This window comes from Petaurus breviceps, unplaced genomic scaffold (assembly GCF_028583685.1).
Source record: "Petaurus breviceps papuanus isolate PSGF00001 unplaced genomic scaffold, PetGlider_PUasm1.0 126, whole genome shotgun sequence".
NCBI lineage: Eukaryota > Metazoa > Chordata > Mammalia > Diprotodontia > Petauridae > Petaurus > Petaurus breviceps.
This window is the reverse complement of record NW_027185655.1, coordinates 5,373,441-5,394,398: the sequence shown is the minus strand read 5'-3', so window position 1 is coordinate 5,394,398 and position 20,958 is coordinate 5,373,441. Positions and strand designations below refer to the sequence as shown.

The window sequence follows — 20,958 nt, the reverse complement described above, 5'->3', positions numbered from 1 at the left end:
AGAGAGAGAGAGAGAGACAGAGAGAGAGAGAGAGACAGAGAGAGAGACAGAGAGAGAGAGAGAGAGATGGTTTCCAAAGGCAATACTGGATTAGAAAATAAACTCATTTGTAAAATGTAAAAAAAAAATTGTAAAAAAGAAGGATGATAGGCAATTGTGAAAAGTACCACCTCATTATGCAGACTGAAGCAGTGGAGGATAAAACTATTTTAAAGACAACTCAGCAAAGGCATTCAACTACACATCATCCCAAGGCATTTAAGGATGAAAATGAATGGAAGATTACTTTTCTCATCTAAGCCAGGTTCAGGCTGGACTCATGGTCATTTAGGTTTGATATTAGAACAAAATAAGACATTCATTAACAATGAATGGAGCACATTTTTTTTTTTGATATTCGCTTGGAAAGATATTGAAAACATAGATCCCATTGTCATTCTCGTTAGCTGCTGATGAAAAAGAATGCAATTCAGTTGATGAAAATATTGTCTCATAGGCAATGAGGTGTCTTTAATTCATATGTCAAAATCATTGAAGATTACTTAAAAGATAGAACAATGGAAATTAACTATTCAGTGAACTTCTGATCATGAATGTTAGGTGAGAAGTAAAACAGGGAGATGTGCTATTATAAATAAAATATAGAAATAATTATAAATGAAATAGGAAGGTATTGGCTAATGTGATGGATGAAATCTAAAACAGAATTCAGGTGGAAGATTGATTCCTTGGGGATGGTGATGTTTTGATTATGGATGATATTGAATTGATTGATAGATGATCAGTTGATAACTGGAGGGTCCTATAGTATTTCTGAGAAGTTAGGAGAAAGTGTGAAAAGCCACTGGCACATTGGGTGAATCCTGAAAACTTAATGGGGGACAAAGACAAAATTCTCAAAGAATGGGCAGTCACACAATGAAATGGATTGGAAAAGCATTTAAATGCTTATGTGCCAACCAATTTGCTAAGGGCAGAGAATACAAATTTTTAAAAGGAAAAATCTTTTCTTTCAAGGAACTCATATTCTAATTATGATACAAGATCTTGTATCCGAAATCTATACAGAATTGACAAATCAAATATATAAGGTTATGAGCTTATTTATTATAAATATGTAGTCAAATGACATGAAAAAACTGTTTTCAAAAAAATAAGAAATGCAAACTATCAAGAATAATTTGAAAGAAAATCTAAAAAATAACCTAGTAAATGAGAAAATGCAAACTTTGGGAACAAAGGAGACTGTTTCTTGGTATTATACAAAGTCCTGTTGTTTTTGCTGTTGTTGTTCAGCCTTCATTCTTGAAGAGAACCATGACATCAAGAAGATGATGTCATAATTTGCAAGTGAATTGGATTTAAGTGAGAGTACAATTGGATTTAAATGAGTGTACAAAGTCACCAGCATCACTTTCTCCTCTGAAACCAGCTGGGTGCAGTGGAAAGATATGGATCATAATGACTGGATATGGCCCCCAGTCTAGAGAACCAAGAGGTGAAATGAAGGTCACAAGGACAGCAGTGGGATTTGGATGTGCCTCTTGTTGGCTCCCAATCTAGCTTCCTATCCATTCAGTTGTAATGCTTGTCTTTGATTGTTTTCAGCTTCTGCTACTAAAATAATTTCCTGGATCAAGAATTTATTTCATTGATATTTAATTAAACTAATATAAATGTAATAGATGATACTTTAAGTAAAATATTGGATGCTTAAATAAATGTTTAAAAATCACAGAATCTAAGCATAATGCAATATTTCATTAAATACAATATTGAATGCTTTAAATAAATACAAGTTGTCTGATGCAAATATAATATGATATTTAATTAAATACAATATAGAATACTTCAAATAAATACAAGCAATTGCCTTATCTAGGAAGAGACAGTGACATAGGATGAAAATCTTGGCTGTTCTGTTTCTGTTTTGTTCCCAAACTGGTGGGTTGGATAGTTTTTTTTTTTTCTGAGACTTGTTTTAAATTTCTAACTATAAGAACTAGGTCAGATTCAGGTTCTAGAAGCAGATGATATAAATTATTTTCCTTATAAAAGGATAAAAGAACAGATATGACATTGAAAGTCAATTTATACTCAAACCATCTGATGATTGGGATGATGGAAGAACAAAGAGCTATAAGATTACATCAGTGCATAAATTAAATAAAAAATCCAGAGGTCACATACAGTCACAGGGTGTGGCTATATTACTAATGAAGGGTACTAGTAGCAACACAAGGGACATGTAAATATCCTTCTAACAATCCAATTGAGTATAAAAGAAAATGTATGTGATCATCAACCTTTTGGCATCACTCTCTATGCCTCATGACAGGGTGTCTAAGGCTCAGGTATCGTGATATGTTCTGGGAACCTTATGCTGCTACCTTTATTTACCCTGAAATTTTAATCAGCCAAAGTTAAGTTACTTACTCCCTTAGCAAATTGCTTTGACTCTTAGGGGGTGATATGGGGTATAATGTTGTTAGAGGGTGGAACTTGGAGTCAGGAAGCCCTGGGTTCATGCCCTCCTTATGATGTTTCCTATCTGTGTAACCATAGGTTAAGTCATCTCATCTCTCTGGAGCTGTTTCTTCATCTGTAAAATAGCTATAATGATAGCTATTATATCTACCTCAAAGGATTATTGTGTGACTCAAATGTAATAGTGTATACAAAGTACTTCACGAATCTTAAAGTACTCTATAAATGTGAAATATCACTATTAGTTTCATATCATCTTTTTCATCTTTTTTTTTTTGATGGTGTCCAGATAGAAACAGTCCTGGGCTAAGTTGCTATCTTATTATTATGATTCCTTTAAATTCAGTGCTCTATAGATAATTGGCTGCCTGGGTGGATATAACTGCTTACTATATAGTTGAACAAAAATATTAGGATGAAAATGCATGCTCTGTAGGCTCACCTGTCATCATGTGATTGTGAACTACTCAACTATATCTCTATAACTTGGAAGATTTTTGTTCCATGTAGTTTGGAAATTATGAGCATTTGGGATATTATTATGATTTAAAATGTTTTTTAAGTTTTGATTAATTAATATTTCTCTCTGTCCCCTTCTGAATTTCCTTTTGACTTCTGTATATTTTTAAATGTTTTAATGGTGCTCTGTACTTAGAAAAACACTATCTCTTAATTTCCATCTACAAATCATCCCCCAAATAAATAACTTATTATGTATAAGTACAGTCCAGTAACACAAATTCATACTTTGATCCAATGTCTCATCCTATACTTGCTGTTTGACATCTTTTTCCCAAGGAGTGGGAAGCTGGCTTCATCATCAGTCTTCTAGAGCTGGGATTCATCATTGTATCGAGCACAGTTTTTAAGCCTCCCAAAGTTATTTTATTTCAGAATGTTATTGTGATTGTATTAATTCTTCTCTTGGTTCCACTCACTTCACTCAGTTCCTACAAGTCTTCCCACATTTCTCCAAATTCGTTTGGTTTTGTCATTGCTTATAGTACAATAATATCCTATTACATTCATAGACCATAATTTATTCAACCATTCCCCAATGGACAGACATCCATTTTTTAAAGTTCTTTGCTATAAAAATTGCTGCTATTATTTTGGGAGGCTATGACTAAAAGCAGTATTGCTGGGTTAAAATGTACCCATATTTTAATGACTTTGGGGGCCTGGTTCTAAATTGTTTTTCAGAATGTTTGGACCACTTTGCAAGTCTACCAGTAGTGGAATAGTGTGCCTATCCTCTCACACATCCTCTAATAATTATCATTTTATTTTTCCATATTATATTTGTGAATCAGAATTGTTTTAATTTGCCTGTAGTTTAGTAGTGATTTGGAGCTTTCCCTTCCCCATAGAACAACAGTAAAAACACCTAACATTTGCATAGTTTTTTAATATTTTCAAAAAGTTTTAAATGTGTTATCTCACTTGATCTTCACAACTCTGTGGAGTAGGTGCTATTGTTTTTCTCATCTTACAGATCTGGGAATTGAGGCTAGGAGAATTTAAGTGACTTGCTCAGGGTCAAGTAGCTAGGTAAATATCTGAAACAGGATTCAAACTCTTGTTGACTCCAAGTCCAGAACTACATCCAGCTGCACATCATATGACTATTGTTAGTTTACTTTGCATTTCTTCTTTAGAAAATTACTTATTCATAATTTATGACTATTTGCCTATTGAAAATGGCTCTTGTATATTTATATCACTATTGACATTGAGCTTTATCAAGTTATCAATAGAAATATATACATATATGTATATAAATTCCCTATAAATCTTGTATATGAGTCAAAGTAATTTTCCCTTATAAAAATCACTTTTTCAGTTAACGGTTTCTTTATAATTACTTATTTTGTCTGTGTGAAAATTTTTAAAATTTTTTCTAGCCAGAATTGCCCATTTTATCTCTTCTGATCATAAAATAAGATTATATGCAAGCAATTTGTGAATCTTAAATTATTATGTAAATGTCAGTTATTATTGCACATTATTATTTTCCCTATTTTTGCATGGTGAAGAACTCTCCCCCTATCCATAGCTATGAAAAAAGTATCTTCTTCCCTTCTCCTATAATTTATAATTTGAACTTTTATATCAGTCAGTCAAGAAACAATTGTTAAGTACTTTCCATGTTGTGATAGTAATGGCAATTAAAGATTCCCCTGTATTGGCTTGGTTTTCAAATTGATTGTGTTAAAACCCAGAGCTTGTTAATCCCACCTGTGGGATGGACTTGTTGATGTGAAAAGAAAGTCCTGAACTGGGAGGAGCTGGTGACATAGATTTGGAGAGACAAGAGAGAGACAGAAGAACCTTTTTGGAAGCAGCACCCACGTGGAGGCAGAGAGAGAGACTAAGAGAATTGCTGGTGGCCGCTTTAAATTGCCCTGGACTTTTGAGACCTGCCCCCTGAGCTGTCAAGGACTGAGGAGACATGGCTGTTTTGCTGGTACTTTGTCTGTCTGTTTTGATGTTCTTTTGCCAGATTTGTCCACTGGTGAAAGACAGTCCTGTTGTTGAAGAAGTCCTGGAACCTGGCTTTTGGTTAAGAAGCCCTGAGACTGTCCTGCAGACAGAGAGTGAATACTGTCCACTGATGAAGGACAGTGCTGTTGTTGCAGGGGTCTGGAGACTGTCCTGCAGACAGAGAGTGAATACTGTCCACTGGTGAAGGACAGTGCTGTTGTTGCAGGGGTCTGGGAACCTTTCTGTTGGTTCAGAAGCCCTGAAGAAGGATTTTCTTGTTGTATGTTTACAGAAATCCTAGGAGAGGGTTTTGTTAATGTTTTCAGGGGTTCTAGGACTGTTCTACAGACAGAGGATGAATTAATGAAGAGACTGGCAATTTATCTTGTGGCCTTGCTAAGCCTTGTCTCCCCAGGAACTAAGATTGCTGAGAACTTGCCTCGTGTCAAGATGAAGAAAAGACCTCCATTTGGGTATTAAGTGCTTGGACTTGATGTAACTCTGGGGTAGATTCAATTGTGATCCAGGGGTGGGGAACTTTTGACCTTTTTGTGCTCTGTGATTGACAAATGAAGGTACTTTACTTATATTTGGAAACTAATCTCCATTTGAGAAGAGGGGCTTTGTGGTGGACTAAATGAAGGTATAGCCTAGGGGTGGAGAAGTATTTAGAACGGGGACTTTGTAATTGATTGAATGATTGGAAGGTGGGGTAGTCCTTGGAGATTATTTAATCACACTTAGTAAATGCTGAATTTGGAATGATGTCATGTTTTGATCTTCTCTGTTCTTGGTTTGTCACTGAATAAAATGGAGAGTACCTATGCTGGTATTCTGAACCTTGGGAAGTTGCCTTTCCTTGGTGTTACATTACACATGTATAAAAAATTATGCTAAAAAAATTAAAAAGCCAAAAATAGTTCCTGCCTTCAAATAACTCACATCCTAATGTGGGAGATGACGTGAAAAAGTTAAGCACATAATCAACAACTCCAAGTAAATAAAAGGTACTACCAAGGGGAAATGCACTAGGAAGACTATGAGAAGGAATAGTTTCATTCTTTTTATTTGTAGCCCCAGTGTCTAGCATGGTACTAGACACATAGTTCATTATTATTCGGTCATTTTCAGTTGTGTCCAGACATTTGTGATCCCATTTGGGGTTTTCTTGGCTAAGATACTAGAGTAGTTTGCTATTTTCTTCTTCAGCTCATTTTACAGATGAGGAAACTGTGGCAAACAGGGGTAAGTGACTTGCCTGGGGTCACACAGCTAGTAAGTGTCTGAGGGTGGATTTGAACTCAGATCTTCCTGACTCCAGATCCAGTACCATATCCACTGCAGTGCCACCTAGCATCTATACAGAATTGGCTTCCCTCAGAAAACTAGAGAAGAAAAGGGCAGCTAGGTGGCACAGTGAATAAAGCATAGCCCCTTATACTTAGTAGCCATGTAACCCTGGACAAATCACTTAACCCTGATTGCTACCCCCCCCAATGAAACCCAGAGAAGCAAATGATAAGGATGTTCACTTAATGCTAAATGCTTATGGAAGAAGTGTTAAAAGCATGTCAATAAGGTTCATTATATATAGAAAGGCTATTCTATACCTCTTTTGTTCCTCAAACTTCTAACGGGACCTCCCACCCTTTCCCCATCTGGTAGCTATTCAGCAGCCTCACCACCATCTAGTAAGAGCTCTCTCTTCTCCACTAACCCTTAAACACTTTTATATCAATTTTCCCTCCTAAGTATAGCTCATCTAGGGGAAATTAGAAATGCTATAAGCTATAGCCAAGGCTTGGTTCCTTTCCCATCAAATGCTAGACAAAGTCCATCCCAAATATTGAATGGTGAATAAACTCATTTATCCAAACCATGAGTAACTCAAAATTTAAAAATTATTTTGCCTGTGTGAAAATTTTTAAATTTTTTTCTAGCCAGAATTGTCCATTTTATCTCATCTGATCATAAAATAAGATTATATGCAAGCAATTTGTGAATCTGTGTATCCCAACCTGAGTATAGAGGTTCTTAATCTGAGTGGAATTGGCAAGAACTTGGGAAAGGAGAGTTCTTTTGGTTTCAAGTTTTTAGAAAGGACACACCTATATAGTTCCAGACTCTTCTGGAAGCATTCAGAAGGAGAAAAATACCATGGGAAGAAGGTGACATGTAGAGGAACTGATGCCTTGAGTATGTCTATATTTCAGCTTGCCATATTAGATATTTTGGAAAATTTTCCACTGGGTGAGACTGGAGACTCTTTCTCAGTTGATCTGACATTTCTGTCTCATTCCCAGTGGGAGAATTCATTCACACTATGTCTTATGTTGTATCCACTCTATATGATGGTCTGAAACCTTGAGTAATCATTCTTTCCCCCAATGAGGAGAGTCTTATGCAAATAGACATACTTAAAAGAAACCAATTATATTGAAATACAGTTACCAAAATATTTTTTAAAAGTTTATGCACACAGATTAAGAACCTTTATACTCTGGGATACACAGATTCACAGATAAGTATATACAACATACAAAATAAATATTCTAGGTACTGACTAGCTAACAACTGAGGCATCAGAAAAGGAATCTTGAAGTAGGTTACATTTGACCTGAAACCTGAAGGGAACTTTTCACTCCAAGGTGAGGAGAGAGAGCATTCTCACACCAAAGAGGTGAGGAGGGAAAGCATTCTATGCATGAGTAACAACCCCTGAAAAGGCAGGTAAGGAAAAGAGAGGAAGTCATATGTGAGGAACAGTGGGGTATATTTGAGGAGCATGGAATGTGTGAGGATAAATAATGTGTAAGCAGGCTGGAAAGATGGGATGGGTACTTTTTATAGTAGCAAAGAACTTGACACAAAGTAGATGTCCATTAAAGGGAGAATGGCTAAATGAATTGGGATGAATAATTGTAATATGATATTACTGTGCCATAAAAATTAAAATTAAAAAAAAGATGAGTATAAGGAATTTCAAGAAGCATGAGATGGCAAATGGATTGATGTGGAAGAAAGGAAACAGAAGTAGAAAAACAATTTACATAATGTTTATGACAGTATAAATTGAAAGAATGTTTTTTTTTTTAAATCAGAACACTGTGAAATTCCAATGAAGTGTCAACCTTGACCCCTTCTTCTCTCTCACTCCATATATCCAATCACTTCTTGAGCCTCATAGATTCTCCTTTCACAATATTTCTCAAATCTATTCCATTCTGTTCATTCACATAAACACCATTCCCATGGATTATGCCGATATCCTACTAATTGATCATCCGGCTTTGAATCTCCCTTTTTCTAATCTATTTTCTAGGTGACAAATTGATTTTTCCTAAAGTACACTTCTGATTGTGTCACTTCCTTGCTTAATAAATTCTAATAGCTATTACATCTAGGATCACATATAAACTCCTTCATTTGTCATCTTAAGCCTACTACAATCTAATTTCAACCTACTTTTCCAGGATTACTATACATTATTCCCCATCACATACTTCAGTCCAGCCAAACTAGCCTATTTGCTGTTTCCCCAATGTGACATTCTATCCCACCTCTTAAAATGGCTGTACCATCTGCCTAGAATGCACTTACTCCTCACTTCCACCTCTTAAAATCCCTAAATTTCTCCAAGGGTTATTAGGGTTCATTATCATACCTGTTCATTATCATACATTATCATCTGAAACTCAACATGTGCAAAGCAGAACTCACATTTCCCCCCAAACCCATCCCTTTTGCACATTTCTCTATTTTTCTTGAGGGCACCACCACCCTTCTAGTTAATAGTTCAAAATCTTGGACTCATCTTTAACCCTTATCACTCAATCATCCCTTATATCTAATCAGCTGTCAAATCTTGTTCTTCCATGATTCTACTTCCTTAATACTTCTTACATTTATTGCTTTCCCTTCATTCACATGGTCTCTGTCTTAGTTCAGGCCCTCATTACTTTGGAATGGGATTATTTCAACAGCTTCCTGATTGATTAGTAGCCCTCTGATTTCCAAAAGTACCATTTCTAATATTTGATGTAGGTGCCAAATTGATATTGCAAAACCATGCTACTCCATTACTAAAACAAAACAAAACAAAACAAACTTCAGTGGCACCATTACTACTACTACTTCTACTACTACTACTACTACTACTACTACTACTACTACTACTACTACTGTTGCTGATACTGATGATGATGTCAAATCAGTTAACTTTTGTCTGCCGCAGTGTCTTTAACTATAAAATTGAGATTATAATAGCACCAACTTCACAGCGCTGTTGAAAGGATCATGAGATAATATTTATAAAGTAAAGCACAGTGCCTGGCACATAGTAGATACTTAATAAATGCTTCTTCCCTTCCCACTCTCTCTCTCCTTTCCTCTATGTTATCAACAGTGAAAAGTCTTTTATGAATGTAGGCGTGTTTTTTACTTCTCTTGATGCAATTCAAATATTGTTATTCTGTAGAAGTTCCATAACAGAGTATTGCTCTAAGAGAGGGGTCCTTAATCTTTTTTGGTATAATAGACCTCTTTGCCAATCCATTGAAGTCTACGGACACTTTCTCAAAATAATATGTTGAAATAATTTAAGGAAATGGTAAATTTCAGTTATAGTTCAGCGAAGATAAAGATGTGCCTTTTTTTCTCCATACACATTCATAGACCCCCTGAGATCTCTCCAGGGACCCCAGGTTAAGAACTCCTATTCCAAGTACTTGATATGATGGAGGGAAAATATAGTGTAGTGAGCTTAAATGTTTTATCCAATAGTGTTATTAAGTTAACGTGATATTATCAGGACCCTGGCCACTTCCTGAGATGTCAAAAGTAGGAATGACTTTCTCACGGTAGAAACTAAGATCACATAACTGGACTTCCTCTTCATATAGCATCATAGAAAGAAAACTGAATTCCTGGTAAATTCTGAACAAGTCTTATATTTGTTTTGGGTGAGTTTGGTATCCTCGTGTACTCCTGAAAAGCTAAGGATGATTGCCAATTACTTTTCTAAGCTTCTCTTTGCGTGTTTCAGGCCCTTAGGCTGACCACCTACCAAGCCAGACCCTAGGGTGAAAGGGAAGGGCCTGTGGCACTATAGGGTAAAACTTGGTGACTAGGCTTATTTGTCATAGCATTGAAAAGCATATTCTATGTTAATTTCCCACAGGAGAAGCTGGGTTCTTGGTTTAAACATAAACCACACTTTTTTCTAAAATGTGACAACTCCTGAACATAGTCTATAATTGTTATTTTTCATTCATATATTCTTCCTTTCAAAGAAGTTTCATTTCAGCTTATATGCCAGGGTATGCATATTCAGACCAATAGGGTCTAATCTTCATTGACAATGAAACATGTGACACTGTGGGAGTCCTTGGGTACCAACTCAAGTCATGTGTGAATTGCCCTCATTGCACCAATATTGTGTATTGGAGCCTTCATATAAAATTTCTGTGTGTGTCTAAAGTTTTGACTTTTAAAAACTAAGAGAAATAAGTATAGGGTATATCCCAGGAATCTAAACTACATTTCCTTTCTGTTTCAGAAAAAAAAAACTTTATAATGGACATAGTACCATAATAGAAAAAGAGCTGGAAAGAATCTCAGATGTCATCAGTTCAATGCCACCATATAGATGACAGAGTAAACTAAGGCCCAGTTCAAGTGGGTTCAAGACAGTCACAAGTCATTGAATAGTTAACAAAGGGAAGTTTACTTTGCCCAAATACATCAATGATATGAAAACAAGAATATAGTGACACTTATTCTGGATGTGGTCCTCTTCCTCTCCATATGGAAATGAGCATAGTTATCAGGGTAGGCTAAGGTTACTCACACTGATTCAGAAATTTCTGAAGACTTCTTATTATAAATGAAGAAACTAAGTCTCAGGAACAAATTGTTTATCTAGTCCAATACTCCCATAAATTTTATGGCAGTTTTTTTTTTTTTAAAGCAATCGGGGTTAAGTAACTTGCTCAAGGTTACACGGCCAGTTATTTCTGGGTGGGTGCTAAGTGTCTGAGCCTGGGATTCGATCTCCAGGTCTTCTCAACACTGGAGCCGGTGCTCTTACTCGCTGTGCTACCTGGCCGCCCCCACTCCCATAAATTTTAGAAGAAAAAACTAAGGACTAAAAGAGGAAAATGACTTTTTTCAGATCAGAGGTTGGATTTGAACCTTCATGCTCTGACTTTCCATTATAGTAAATGCCTACATCAGTAATTTTCCCCCACAAATAGACATTTTCCAACTGTATTGTTTACTTCTATCATCCCCATGGTGGATCAATGAAAGGGGATTCTCTGTACCTTTCTTGCCTGCCTCTTCTGGATATTGGAATTGGAAATCATAAGCCATCTGTTGATAGCCAGTCCTCTGTATTCCCTGTGGGCAGTGACATTTCAGTGACCAGGCAATGTGTCTATGCACTGATTTCTCCTCAGATGACATCTGAGGAGTTACTTCCACCCCCACAGCTCTGTATGCTTGCTTTCTGTACAGGATCTGAAAAATTAAGTCAGGCTTAAAGCATCTGCTAATTACTAACTCCTCCCTTCCAGGTTGGTAGATGCCTCCTATCTATGAAGTAATTTATTGGCTCAGACCTTGGCTCATAGGCTAATCTTGAACTCTTCTCCCTCTTCCTCCCTACCCCCAAATTAAAGATCTGGGATCTTGGGGAAGTTGTTGTGATTATGGTGCACTCATTGAACAGTCTCCAGTTCTAAATTCAATTCTAGCAATATATCCAATTAGTGGGAAGTGGGAACATCTATTTAGTACCACTGCTTCATAGACTTGAAAATTTTCTATATGGAAACATCCCAAATTTGTATTTTCTTTTACTTATTTTCTAACATTTTAATAAATTAATAGTGACTTTCAGTCAGTCATTTTATACCTCTGGACCTTTTGAATTTTTTCATTTGCAAATATGGGGAAAATAGCAGGGAGGAGATGAAGAGAAATCATCAAGGATTCCAACATTTTTGGTCCATGAACCCCTTTCAGGATTTAATGTGATTTAATATGCTATTCATTGTTTCTTTACAACCATTTACTACTTGATGCACCACTGAAGAATTTTTAGTGCCACCCTCTTGGACTGTCTGTCACTGAAGAAGTTCATCAGTCACTAAATAGGAAGCCATGGTTTCCAGGGGTGGGGGACCTGAGGCCTTGAGGCCACATGTGGCCCTCTAGGTCCTCAAGTACAGTCAAAGGGCCTTCCAAAGTCTCTTCTAGGTCTATTGGACCTTTTCAAAGTTCCCTATATTTGTCTCTTGTTGTAGACTCCCATTCTAGATTTTTAGAGCCCCAACTATTGATTAAACTTCTGATTGGTTTTGAAGAGCTGAACTAGGAGCAATGGGTGAAAATTCTGCCTCACAATTAGAGCTATATATAAAGTAGAAGGAAGGGACTGCTTCAGACGATAATGGGCTCCTTGACACTGGTCAACTGATCAACCAACAAACATTTATTAAGCCCTGCTATATGCCAAGAATTGTGGTAGGTACCAAGGTACAAAGACAAAAGCTACACAGTCCCTGCCTTTAAGGAGCTTTTGGAGGACTCATACTTATAAGAATGTCCAAAATATATGTAATAAATTCAAGGTAACTTGAGGGAAAAGGTACTAGCCACTGGCATGGGTCAAGAAAGGTCTCAGTGAATTCAAGTCAAGTCAACAAGTACATAGAAAATACTTTCTAGATGCCAAGCACTTATTGGTTCTTGGCCTGAATTTTGAAGGAAACTAAGTCTTAAAGAATGTCTTTAAGTCTAAGTTTAAGTATAAACTCGTCACTTCTGTTGGAGTTTATTATCTCAATTGGGCATGCCTTGGGCTAGATGTGTTCTGAGGTCCCTTTCAACTTTAAAATGTGATCCTTTCATTGATTAATTGACTGGTGAACCTTCAAATTCCCTTATTCCACATTCCTATTTATTTGTGTCAGTGCACTACTCAACAATTTGTTGTTATGTTGCTTCAATCACATCCAACTCTTTGTGACCACATTTGAGGTTTTCTTGGTAAAGATACTGAAATGGTTTGCCATTTCCTTCTCTGGTTCATTTTACAGGTGAGGAAACTGAGGCAAACAGGGTTAAATGACTCCCCAGGGTCACACAGTGACCATCTGAGGCTGGACTTGAACTCAGAAAGAGGAGTTTTCCTGACTCCAGGCCTGGCACTCTATCTACTATAGCACCCCCTAGCTACTCCTACTCAATAATTACTCATATTTAACTCAGTTAAAGAACCATGTTCTACCTCAGAGTTGTTAGGTACACATACCACAGGCCATGAAATACCCCGCTGGTTTCTCATTCTGGTGGCAGAGAAGGCACAGCTCAGTAGGATTATTCATCTGGGAATGTGATATCCCACCTCCTTTCCCCAAGACCATCCCCGGGGATTGTCCAACTTCTTCCAGGTATCACAGACATAAAAGGAATTTCACCTGCATAAGGTGTTCTTTGGACCCTCTGCAACTTATGTCAACTGAGTCATTAGGCCTACAGTGCTGGATGCCTGTTCTGTCTGTTGGTCCTTCTCACACAGATGTGCTCTTGGATATTTATGCAGAGAGTCTGAATCTTTAAATCATCTGAACTGAAGGGTAACTTAACCTTGAGTAGGAAATAACAGACGTAGAACTGGAAAGGAACTTTCATGTCACCTGGTCCAGTACTCTTTCTTTCTATTTTTTTTCTTTTGCCCTTTGGAGGGCAATTGGGGTTAAGTAACTTGCCTAAGGTTACAGGGCTAGTATTTTTGTGTGGGTGTTAAGTGTCTCAGGCCGGAACCGAACTCGGGTCCTCCCAACTCCAGGGCCGGTGCTTTACTCACTGCGCCACCTAGCCGCCCCTCCAGTACTCTTTCTTAATAGATAAAGTACTGATGACCTAGAAGGTGGAGTGACTTGTCCCAGGTCATACAGAGCCCAGGCTGAAACCCAAGACTTCAGCCTCCAGATCTTTTCCCTATACTACCTGGCCTCTGTTTTTTTTTTCTCCTGTCCCTCCTTCTACTTTAATACCTCAAAAAATACATCACATCACCAATATGGGGGAGTCTCTCCCCTAACTCCCAATGGACACAGACTGGGAATCTTTCAGCCTTCAGTGATGGCCTTCATGAGTTTCTGTGGCCAAGACAAATCTTCAAGCGATGGACAATTGTTGGGAGGCCACTTGTCAGAAGACAGTTCATACCTTAGGTCTATACCTTAAGTGTTTTTAGCTTAAATCCTCCCAAAACAAGTCTATTATCTTTAGGCTTAAATGTGTTCTTTCTTCTAACTTCATTATTTCTGTCTATGTAACCATGATGTTACACTTAGTCTCTTATGTTAATAAGCATGAAATTATCTCTCTTCCCTTTTCTTCTCCTCTTCTTCTCCTCTTCCTTCTCTCTCTCTCTCTCTCTCTCTCTCTCTCTCTCTCTCTCTCTCTCTCTCTCTCTCTCTCTCTCTCTCTCTCTCTCTCACTCCCCTTCTTCCTTCCTCCCTCCCTCCCCCATCTGGTCACTAAATCCTAGCCATGACACATCCTGAATGTCTCTTGCTTTTGTTCTCTCCTCTCTATTTCCATTGGCACTATCCTAGCATATTCCTTCAATATCAGCTATCTGACAGTCACAAGCCAAGCCAAGTAATCTGCTTTTGATACATGCTAGATAGTCTCATTTTATGGAAATCATGAATCTAAATTACCAGATGGGTCTCAGTCAGGCCTGACTCAGAAATAGGCTGGAGAAACTGAGGCTGAGAGGTCAAATGCTTTGACTAGAATCATCTGGTTAGTAAATGTCAATGCTAGGACTCAAGTTTTGGTTTTCTAGTGACAGGACTGGTGGCATTTACACTCAATCATATCTCTTTATTTCTTTTAAGGAAGAATAAAATGATATACATCCTCATTCTATCATTTTATTAGAACTGTATTAATTAGACAAAGTCATATTTACCTTAGTGATAAATATGTTGACTTTAAAAACATTTATATATGTTATTTTCCCTTTCCAATCAGAGGGGAATTTATCCCGGTGTTTTCATTCAATTAAGCTCTATTTAAATTGATTCTCAAATAGTACAAAGCAAAACCTTTACTGTTCCTACCATGCAAGAGAGATTTGTTCTGTTTATTACCTTCAAAGTCCACATCACCTACTAATTTTGTCCTTCCTGTTACAGGGTCACGGATATGGTTGATTCCCACATCAATTACAGCAGCACCTTCTCTTACCATATCTGAGGTAATCATCTTTGGAATGCCTGAAACAAAAAATACACAGTTGCAAAAATAAAGCTATTTTAGGTTTTGCTTTCAATTAAAATAGTGGTGCTTTTAATATGTGTGTTTTTTTTAAGTTCACAGGATAGGATGATTTAAATAACCTTTCCAAAAAATGAAATTTAATGTATAGGTTACTTTTTATGGTAGGAAATTGAACTGGTAAAGTAAAATTTAGTTGGAAAACTTTGGTAATGCCCAAAGTATGACACTCTAAAGCAAAAGCACAAAACTTAATTTATGGCATAGAGTGGAATGTCTTTATGGTGTAGTCTTTGTATGGAGGCATGCCCCTCTTTATAGAATCGGGCATTCCTGAAAAGCTGACTAAAAGAAAACTATGCTCTCACTGATCTCTATCAAAGTTTTGTCCCTGGATGCAAGTGTTCTATGAAACAGTACCATTTTCCATATACTTTTTAAACTTGGTTATGGGGACTACTAGCAGCATCCTAGAGAAGAGTGTAATTTCCCATATACTTTTCTAATCTCATTATGGAGAATGGCAGCAGCATAAACCATTGTTTTTCAGGGTGACTTGGCAGACAAGTTGGGATGAGAAGGTAGCAGGGAGGGCTGTTGATGTGGCTGAGGTTCTGAGGAGGCATAGTTTTACCATTGTGGAAGTCATGACCCAGCCTACCCTTCCCCAACTATTGCCAAAGTTCATACCTTCCTTTACTTGTTACACAGAGGCATGGAAAATGTGTGTGCATGTGTGCAATGGATCAAGGAGGGGTACATTCAGAAATTAGGCAAAGCCTCTGACATGTATAATTTGGGTACACATTCCAATATAGCTCAAGGTTTTCAATTCCATTTTCTAATCTGCTTGGCTATTTTCCTTAGCTCTGTCAATTTCTTATTACTGTATTTGTATCTAACCCTAAACTAGCAAGTGATCCCTTTTCTACATCCTAAAAAGGCCATTATTTACTAGAGATCACCAAACATGTAAAGCTCTGACCATTTACACCATTTCATAAATTTAGTGGATGCAACAGAAGTCATTATAGAGAGAGTCTACATGATCCCACTTTGGGTGCCAAGTAAACTTTCTAGTGCAAATGACTATAATAAAGTCACACACACACACACACAGCATTTTATATTCTTCATCATCAAATGGGGACAATAATTATAGTGTCTTTAAATTTGAGCTGAAAGGGACCCTGGAGGTCATTTAATTCAATGTCTACATTCCCCATTTTACTGATAAGGAAACTGAGTCTCAAAAATGTAAAGTGACTTGCTTAGGGCCATCGAGTTGAAAAATGAAATGTGAGGGATGGGATTTGAACCTAGTTATTCCTGCCTTAATTCCAACTCTCTATCCACTGTGCAACATCCTATACCTGTCTCACAGACCTTTTGTAAGGAAACTGCTTGGTAAATCTTCTCCTAATCCTAATTCTCTTTCTAACTCTAACCTGAAGCCTAAAATGGAATGGTGGAGCAGCTGCCTGCTGGATGGTGTGTCACTGCCCACATGTGCCAACGGGTGAGTGAGTAAAGACTCATCTAAGGACAGCTCCCAGGACACCAGAGTCTACTCGTCACAAACATCTGTCCTCCAGCCACACAAATAACTTCTCCTGCCACTTTTTGCCTCCTGTTCCTGCTCCAGGGACAGTAATCAATTCAATACTACCTTTGTTATGGGAAAGAGCATAAGAGGACTTCCTCCAAGACAGACAAAAATAACAATTAACAATCAGAATCATAACCATAAGAAATTATATGTCACTTTATGGTTTGCAAAGTGATTTCCAAATATTATCTCATTTCATCCTCACAATAATCTTGGGAGGCAGATACCGTTATTATGCTCACTTTACAGATGAGGAAACAGAGGCAGATAAAGGTTAAATGAGTTGCTGAAGAAACCCTCCTAGTAAACAAATGAGGCAGGATCTGAACTCAGGGCTTCCTGAATCCAAGTCAAGCATTCTTATCTACTATATCACCTAGCTACATCTGTAAGAGGAGACAGACCTCCCAGTTTCTACATACCTACACTACACCAGGAAATCTCTGTAGTTCACATGAGACCAAATAATGATCAAGAAAACCAGTGAGATACTATAATATCTTCTTCCATTCCCAAACTGCACAAAATGCCAGCTGGAGACCCTGCCAGCAAAGTTAGCACCAGTACAGGGTAGCCTTCCAGCACAGCCAGAGGTGGTCAGGGATGTATCTCACCATGTTCTGTGTCTGGAGGCAGCAACAGTGAAGAAAAATCCCAAGTTGAGAACCTTGGAAGCAGCAGTAATGACGGTAACAAGCAAATAGCCCACATAGTGCCAATGGGCATGGGGCCAGTGCCACAGTATTCAGACCAGGTCAATCAAGGCCTGGAAGATCAATAAAGAATCCTCTATTTGGTGTTTAAAGCCCTGGTCGTTCCTACCTTTCCAGCCTTCTTCCACCTCACTCTCCTGTGCACTCTGGGATCCAAGGACACTGGCTTCCTTGCTGTTCCTTAAACAAGACTCTATGTCCTGACTCCAGGTATTTTTACTGGCTGCGCCTCCCCCCCCATGTCTGAAATTCTCTTCCTCCTCAACTCCACTTACCAGTTTCTTGGGCTTCCTTTGTGTCTCAGCTACAGTCCCACCTTCTGCAAATAAGTCCTCCTTAATTTTAGTGCCTTCCTTGTGAGGTCATCTCCAATTTATCTCATTTTTCTATAGGCTGCACTCCAGACTTTCCCTACCATGGCTTTGTGCCCTTTCTGATGTCTTTCCCTATTTGAATGTAAGTTCGATGAAGGTAGAGATTTTCTTTCTTCAGTATTTGTATTCCTAGTGCTTAGTAAAGAGCCTGGCTCATAGTAAAGCCTTAATACATGCATGTTGACTGACTGACTACAGTTCGGTCATGATTAAATCAAGTTTGGACAATGCAAAATTTTATTTAGTGGAAATAATAAAATAACACTAGGTTGCACTGAATGCTAGTCCAGATCCAATTGCTGTGATACATGTGAGCTAGTTGAAGGTGAGTCTGAACTTTGCTACTGCTATGTGTGGATGCTATGTGCTGCTTCTCTTGTTGTTTATTCTTTTTGTTCTTGAAGAGGACCATGATGTCAGGAAGGTGATGTCATTACTTGCAAGAGAATTAATTGGATTGAAGTGAGGTAGGGCTGTGCAAAGTCACCAGACTTGCTCTGTCCTCCAGAGCCATCTGGATCCAGTGGCAAGATATAGATCAAGACAACTGGAGATGGCCCTGGGTGCAGCAGAAGACCTTGGCCTTTTTTAGGTAAGGGTTTTCCCAGGTCTCAGTTAGTCTGAAGCTATGCCCATTGAGTAATTAAAGCTAGGTAGGAAATGAGGCAAAGAATGGTCTCTTCTACCTAGACAAAAATAAATTCAATCTAGGAGGGGAAGAACCTTGGGATTTCTGCTCTAAACAGAAACAATTGCTATTTACACTTACTCTTAGTCATCAGAGCCCAAACAATGACCATATAAGGCTTGGCCTGGGACCTATTGTTTACCCATCAATGAGAGCCAGAATGATTGGGTTTAAGGCATGGCATGGTCCTTAAAAAAGAAATCTAGCCAGTAAACCCTGAGATATCTCACAAGGTTTCAATGATCAAAATTTGTATTCCTTTGGGCAGAGTTTCCTTAGATAAGGGTATGATTCCTTATGTGGACAGACGTAAGGTAGGTAGAAAAAGAGTAGTATAAGATAAGGCTGGAAAGAGGTGTCTAAGAAAGTTAGGTTGAAGAACTACATACCATTATAAAAGAATTCTTGATGAAATGGACAAAACAAGGATACTTCATATGGAATAACTGCCAGCTCAGAAAAGAAGAGGCTGGTTATTACATTAGTACAAAGATTATGCTGTAATTGAACATCATTAACATGGTCATAGTAACTCTAAGATAGGATGAGGTGTCAGAAGGACTGAAGCTATTACATAGAATATTATAGAACAAGTAGATGAAATACAAAGCTGTTGAACTTAAGAATGAAATAAATATATATATATATATATATATTCCTTTTAGCAGGGCAGTCATTGAGACCAAATCTTCAAATTTATTTAAGGCACTGAAAGATGAAGTAGATGGTGAAGAAACTTTTACTACAAGAACTAGTTGGGTGAATAACTTTAAAAGTGAGTTCACTTGCATAATGTTAAAATTTTTGGAGAGGCAGGCAGCTAAATATCCCAAAGCTTTGAAAAAATGAGAATTAAAAAGTGAATTCACTGACCAACAAATTTTAATGGAGACGAAACATGTTTATTCTGGGAAATGATGCATTCCAAAATTTAAATTTCTAAGAAGAAAAATAAAATTCAGCTTGGGATTTAATGTGTTTAAAGATCCTCTAACACTTTTATTGGGGATGCTGAAAGTGATTTTAAATATAAATTAATATTTGTTTATCAGTACTAAAAACCTTATCTTTTAAAAAGCTACAACAATTATTTCCAGTTCTCTGGTGGTCAAATTAGAAAGCATGGGGTGACTAAGGCCATTTTCAAAGAATGGTTTTCAAGCTGTTTTAACTCAGCTGTTGAAAACTATTGTAAAACTCAGCAATATCACATTTTAATTATTTCTGATTTTAGATAATTATCCAAGTTGTCTAACTGTACTTGCTTCATTACACGAGCATGTGGATTTGCCAGTAAGTAGATAAAGCTTTCTGCAATTACCAGTGGATATATGAAGATTTAAAGAAAAAGAGACAGTTCAGTATATGCTGCTAAAATATTTCAAACAAGAACACCTTTTTCATCATGTCATTAGCATAGGCTTATCTTTATTGCAATATTCAGTCTTTTTAAAATTTTCTATCACTTCATCTAAACTCCAATATCATTTATCTGTTGCCTCATTTCTCCCAATTTTGTTCTTTATAAGTCTTGATAAGCCAAAACTGAGATCTGGCATAAAATCTCTCATTATATTAGTGCTCATGCTGGCTCCTGACCCCACTGTGGGCAGGCTCCAAGTCTATTTGTGGGATCTTAAGCTGACTTTCTATGGTTTTTTAATTCTCACTTCTTCCACCTATGGTTGTTCCTTTACCTGAGTTTGCCTTAGATTTCCTGGTACCGTACATCTACCAACCTGATTGTTCTAGTCAAGAGGTTACAATCTACTGCTACCAAGTTTGTTATAGATATTTTTATAGATCCTTTCCATTTTTAATGTTTGTTGTTCTCCTTATAGCATTATTCTTAAACACACTCAGGATGATCTAACATAGTTAAGTTTCTCACCAAGCTTTCTGTAAAGTTATTTTTACCTCCACTGTATGCTGCTATTTTATGAAGACAATAGTCTTCCCTTCTTCTATATCATACGATTTCACAAAAGTTTTTATTACAAACCAGTGCTGCCTTTAGTTACCAAATATGTCAACTTGGAATAAAATCAGGTGTTTGTTGACTAGTCTTATTCTAGGCATTTTTGATCTCCATGTTATGATTATTAATTTATTATTTTAAAAAATTAGTAAAATTTTAAAATATATCTCTTCCTCCTCCTCTAATTGGCAAGCCATCCATTGTAACATTTTTTTTCCTAAATGTGAATGATTTGCAGTCATTAAGTTTCCCTAAGAAATACTGACAGTCAGAGCAATGTCTGTTATTTTATCCATTTCTCATTTTTTATGACAATAGATCAATCT

At 37.2% G+C, this 20,958-nt stretch overlaps 1 protein-coding gene across 3 annotated transcripts in view; it reads right to left on the bottom strand.

Moving 5' to 3' along the window:
* The window catches only part of MTHFD2L (methylenetetrahydrofolate dehydrogenase (NADP+ dependent) 2 like), a 123,041-nt gene that overhangs the window by 9,847 nt on the left and 92,236 nt on the right, over window positions 1-20,958 (bottom strand). For 2 of the 3 annotated variants that reach the window (XM_069091732.1, XM_069091730.1), the window contains one exon: window positions 15,144-15,269. The exons of the other annotated variant lie outside the window; for it this stretch is intronic. In XM_069091732.1, the coding sequence (XP_068947833.1) occupies window positions 15,144-15,269 (126 nt within the window). The remainder of the gene's footprint in view (window positions 1-15,143; window positions 15,270-20,958) is intronic. 3 annotated transcript variants of the gene reach the window in all.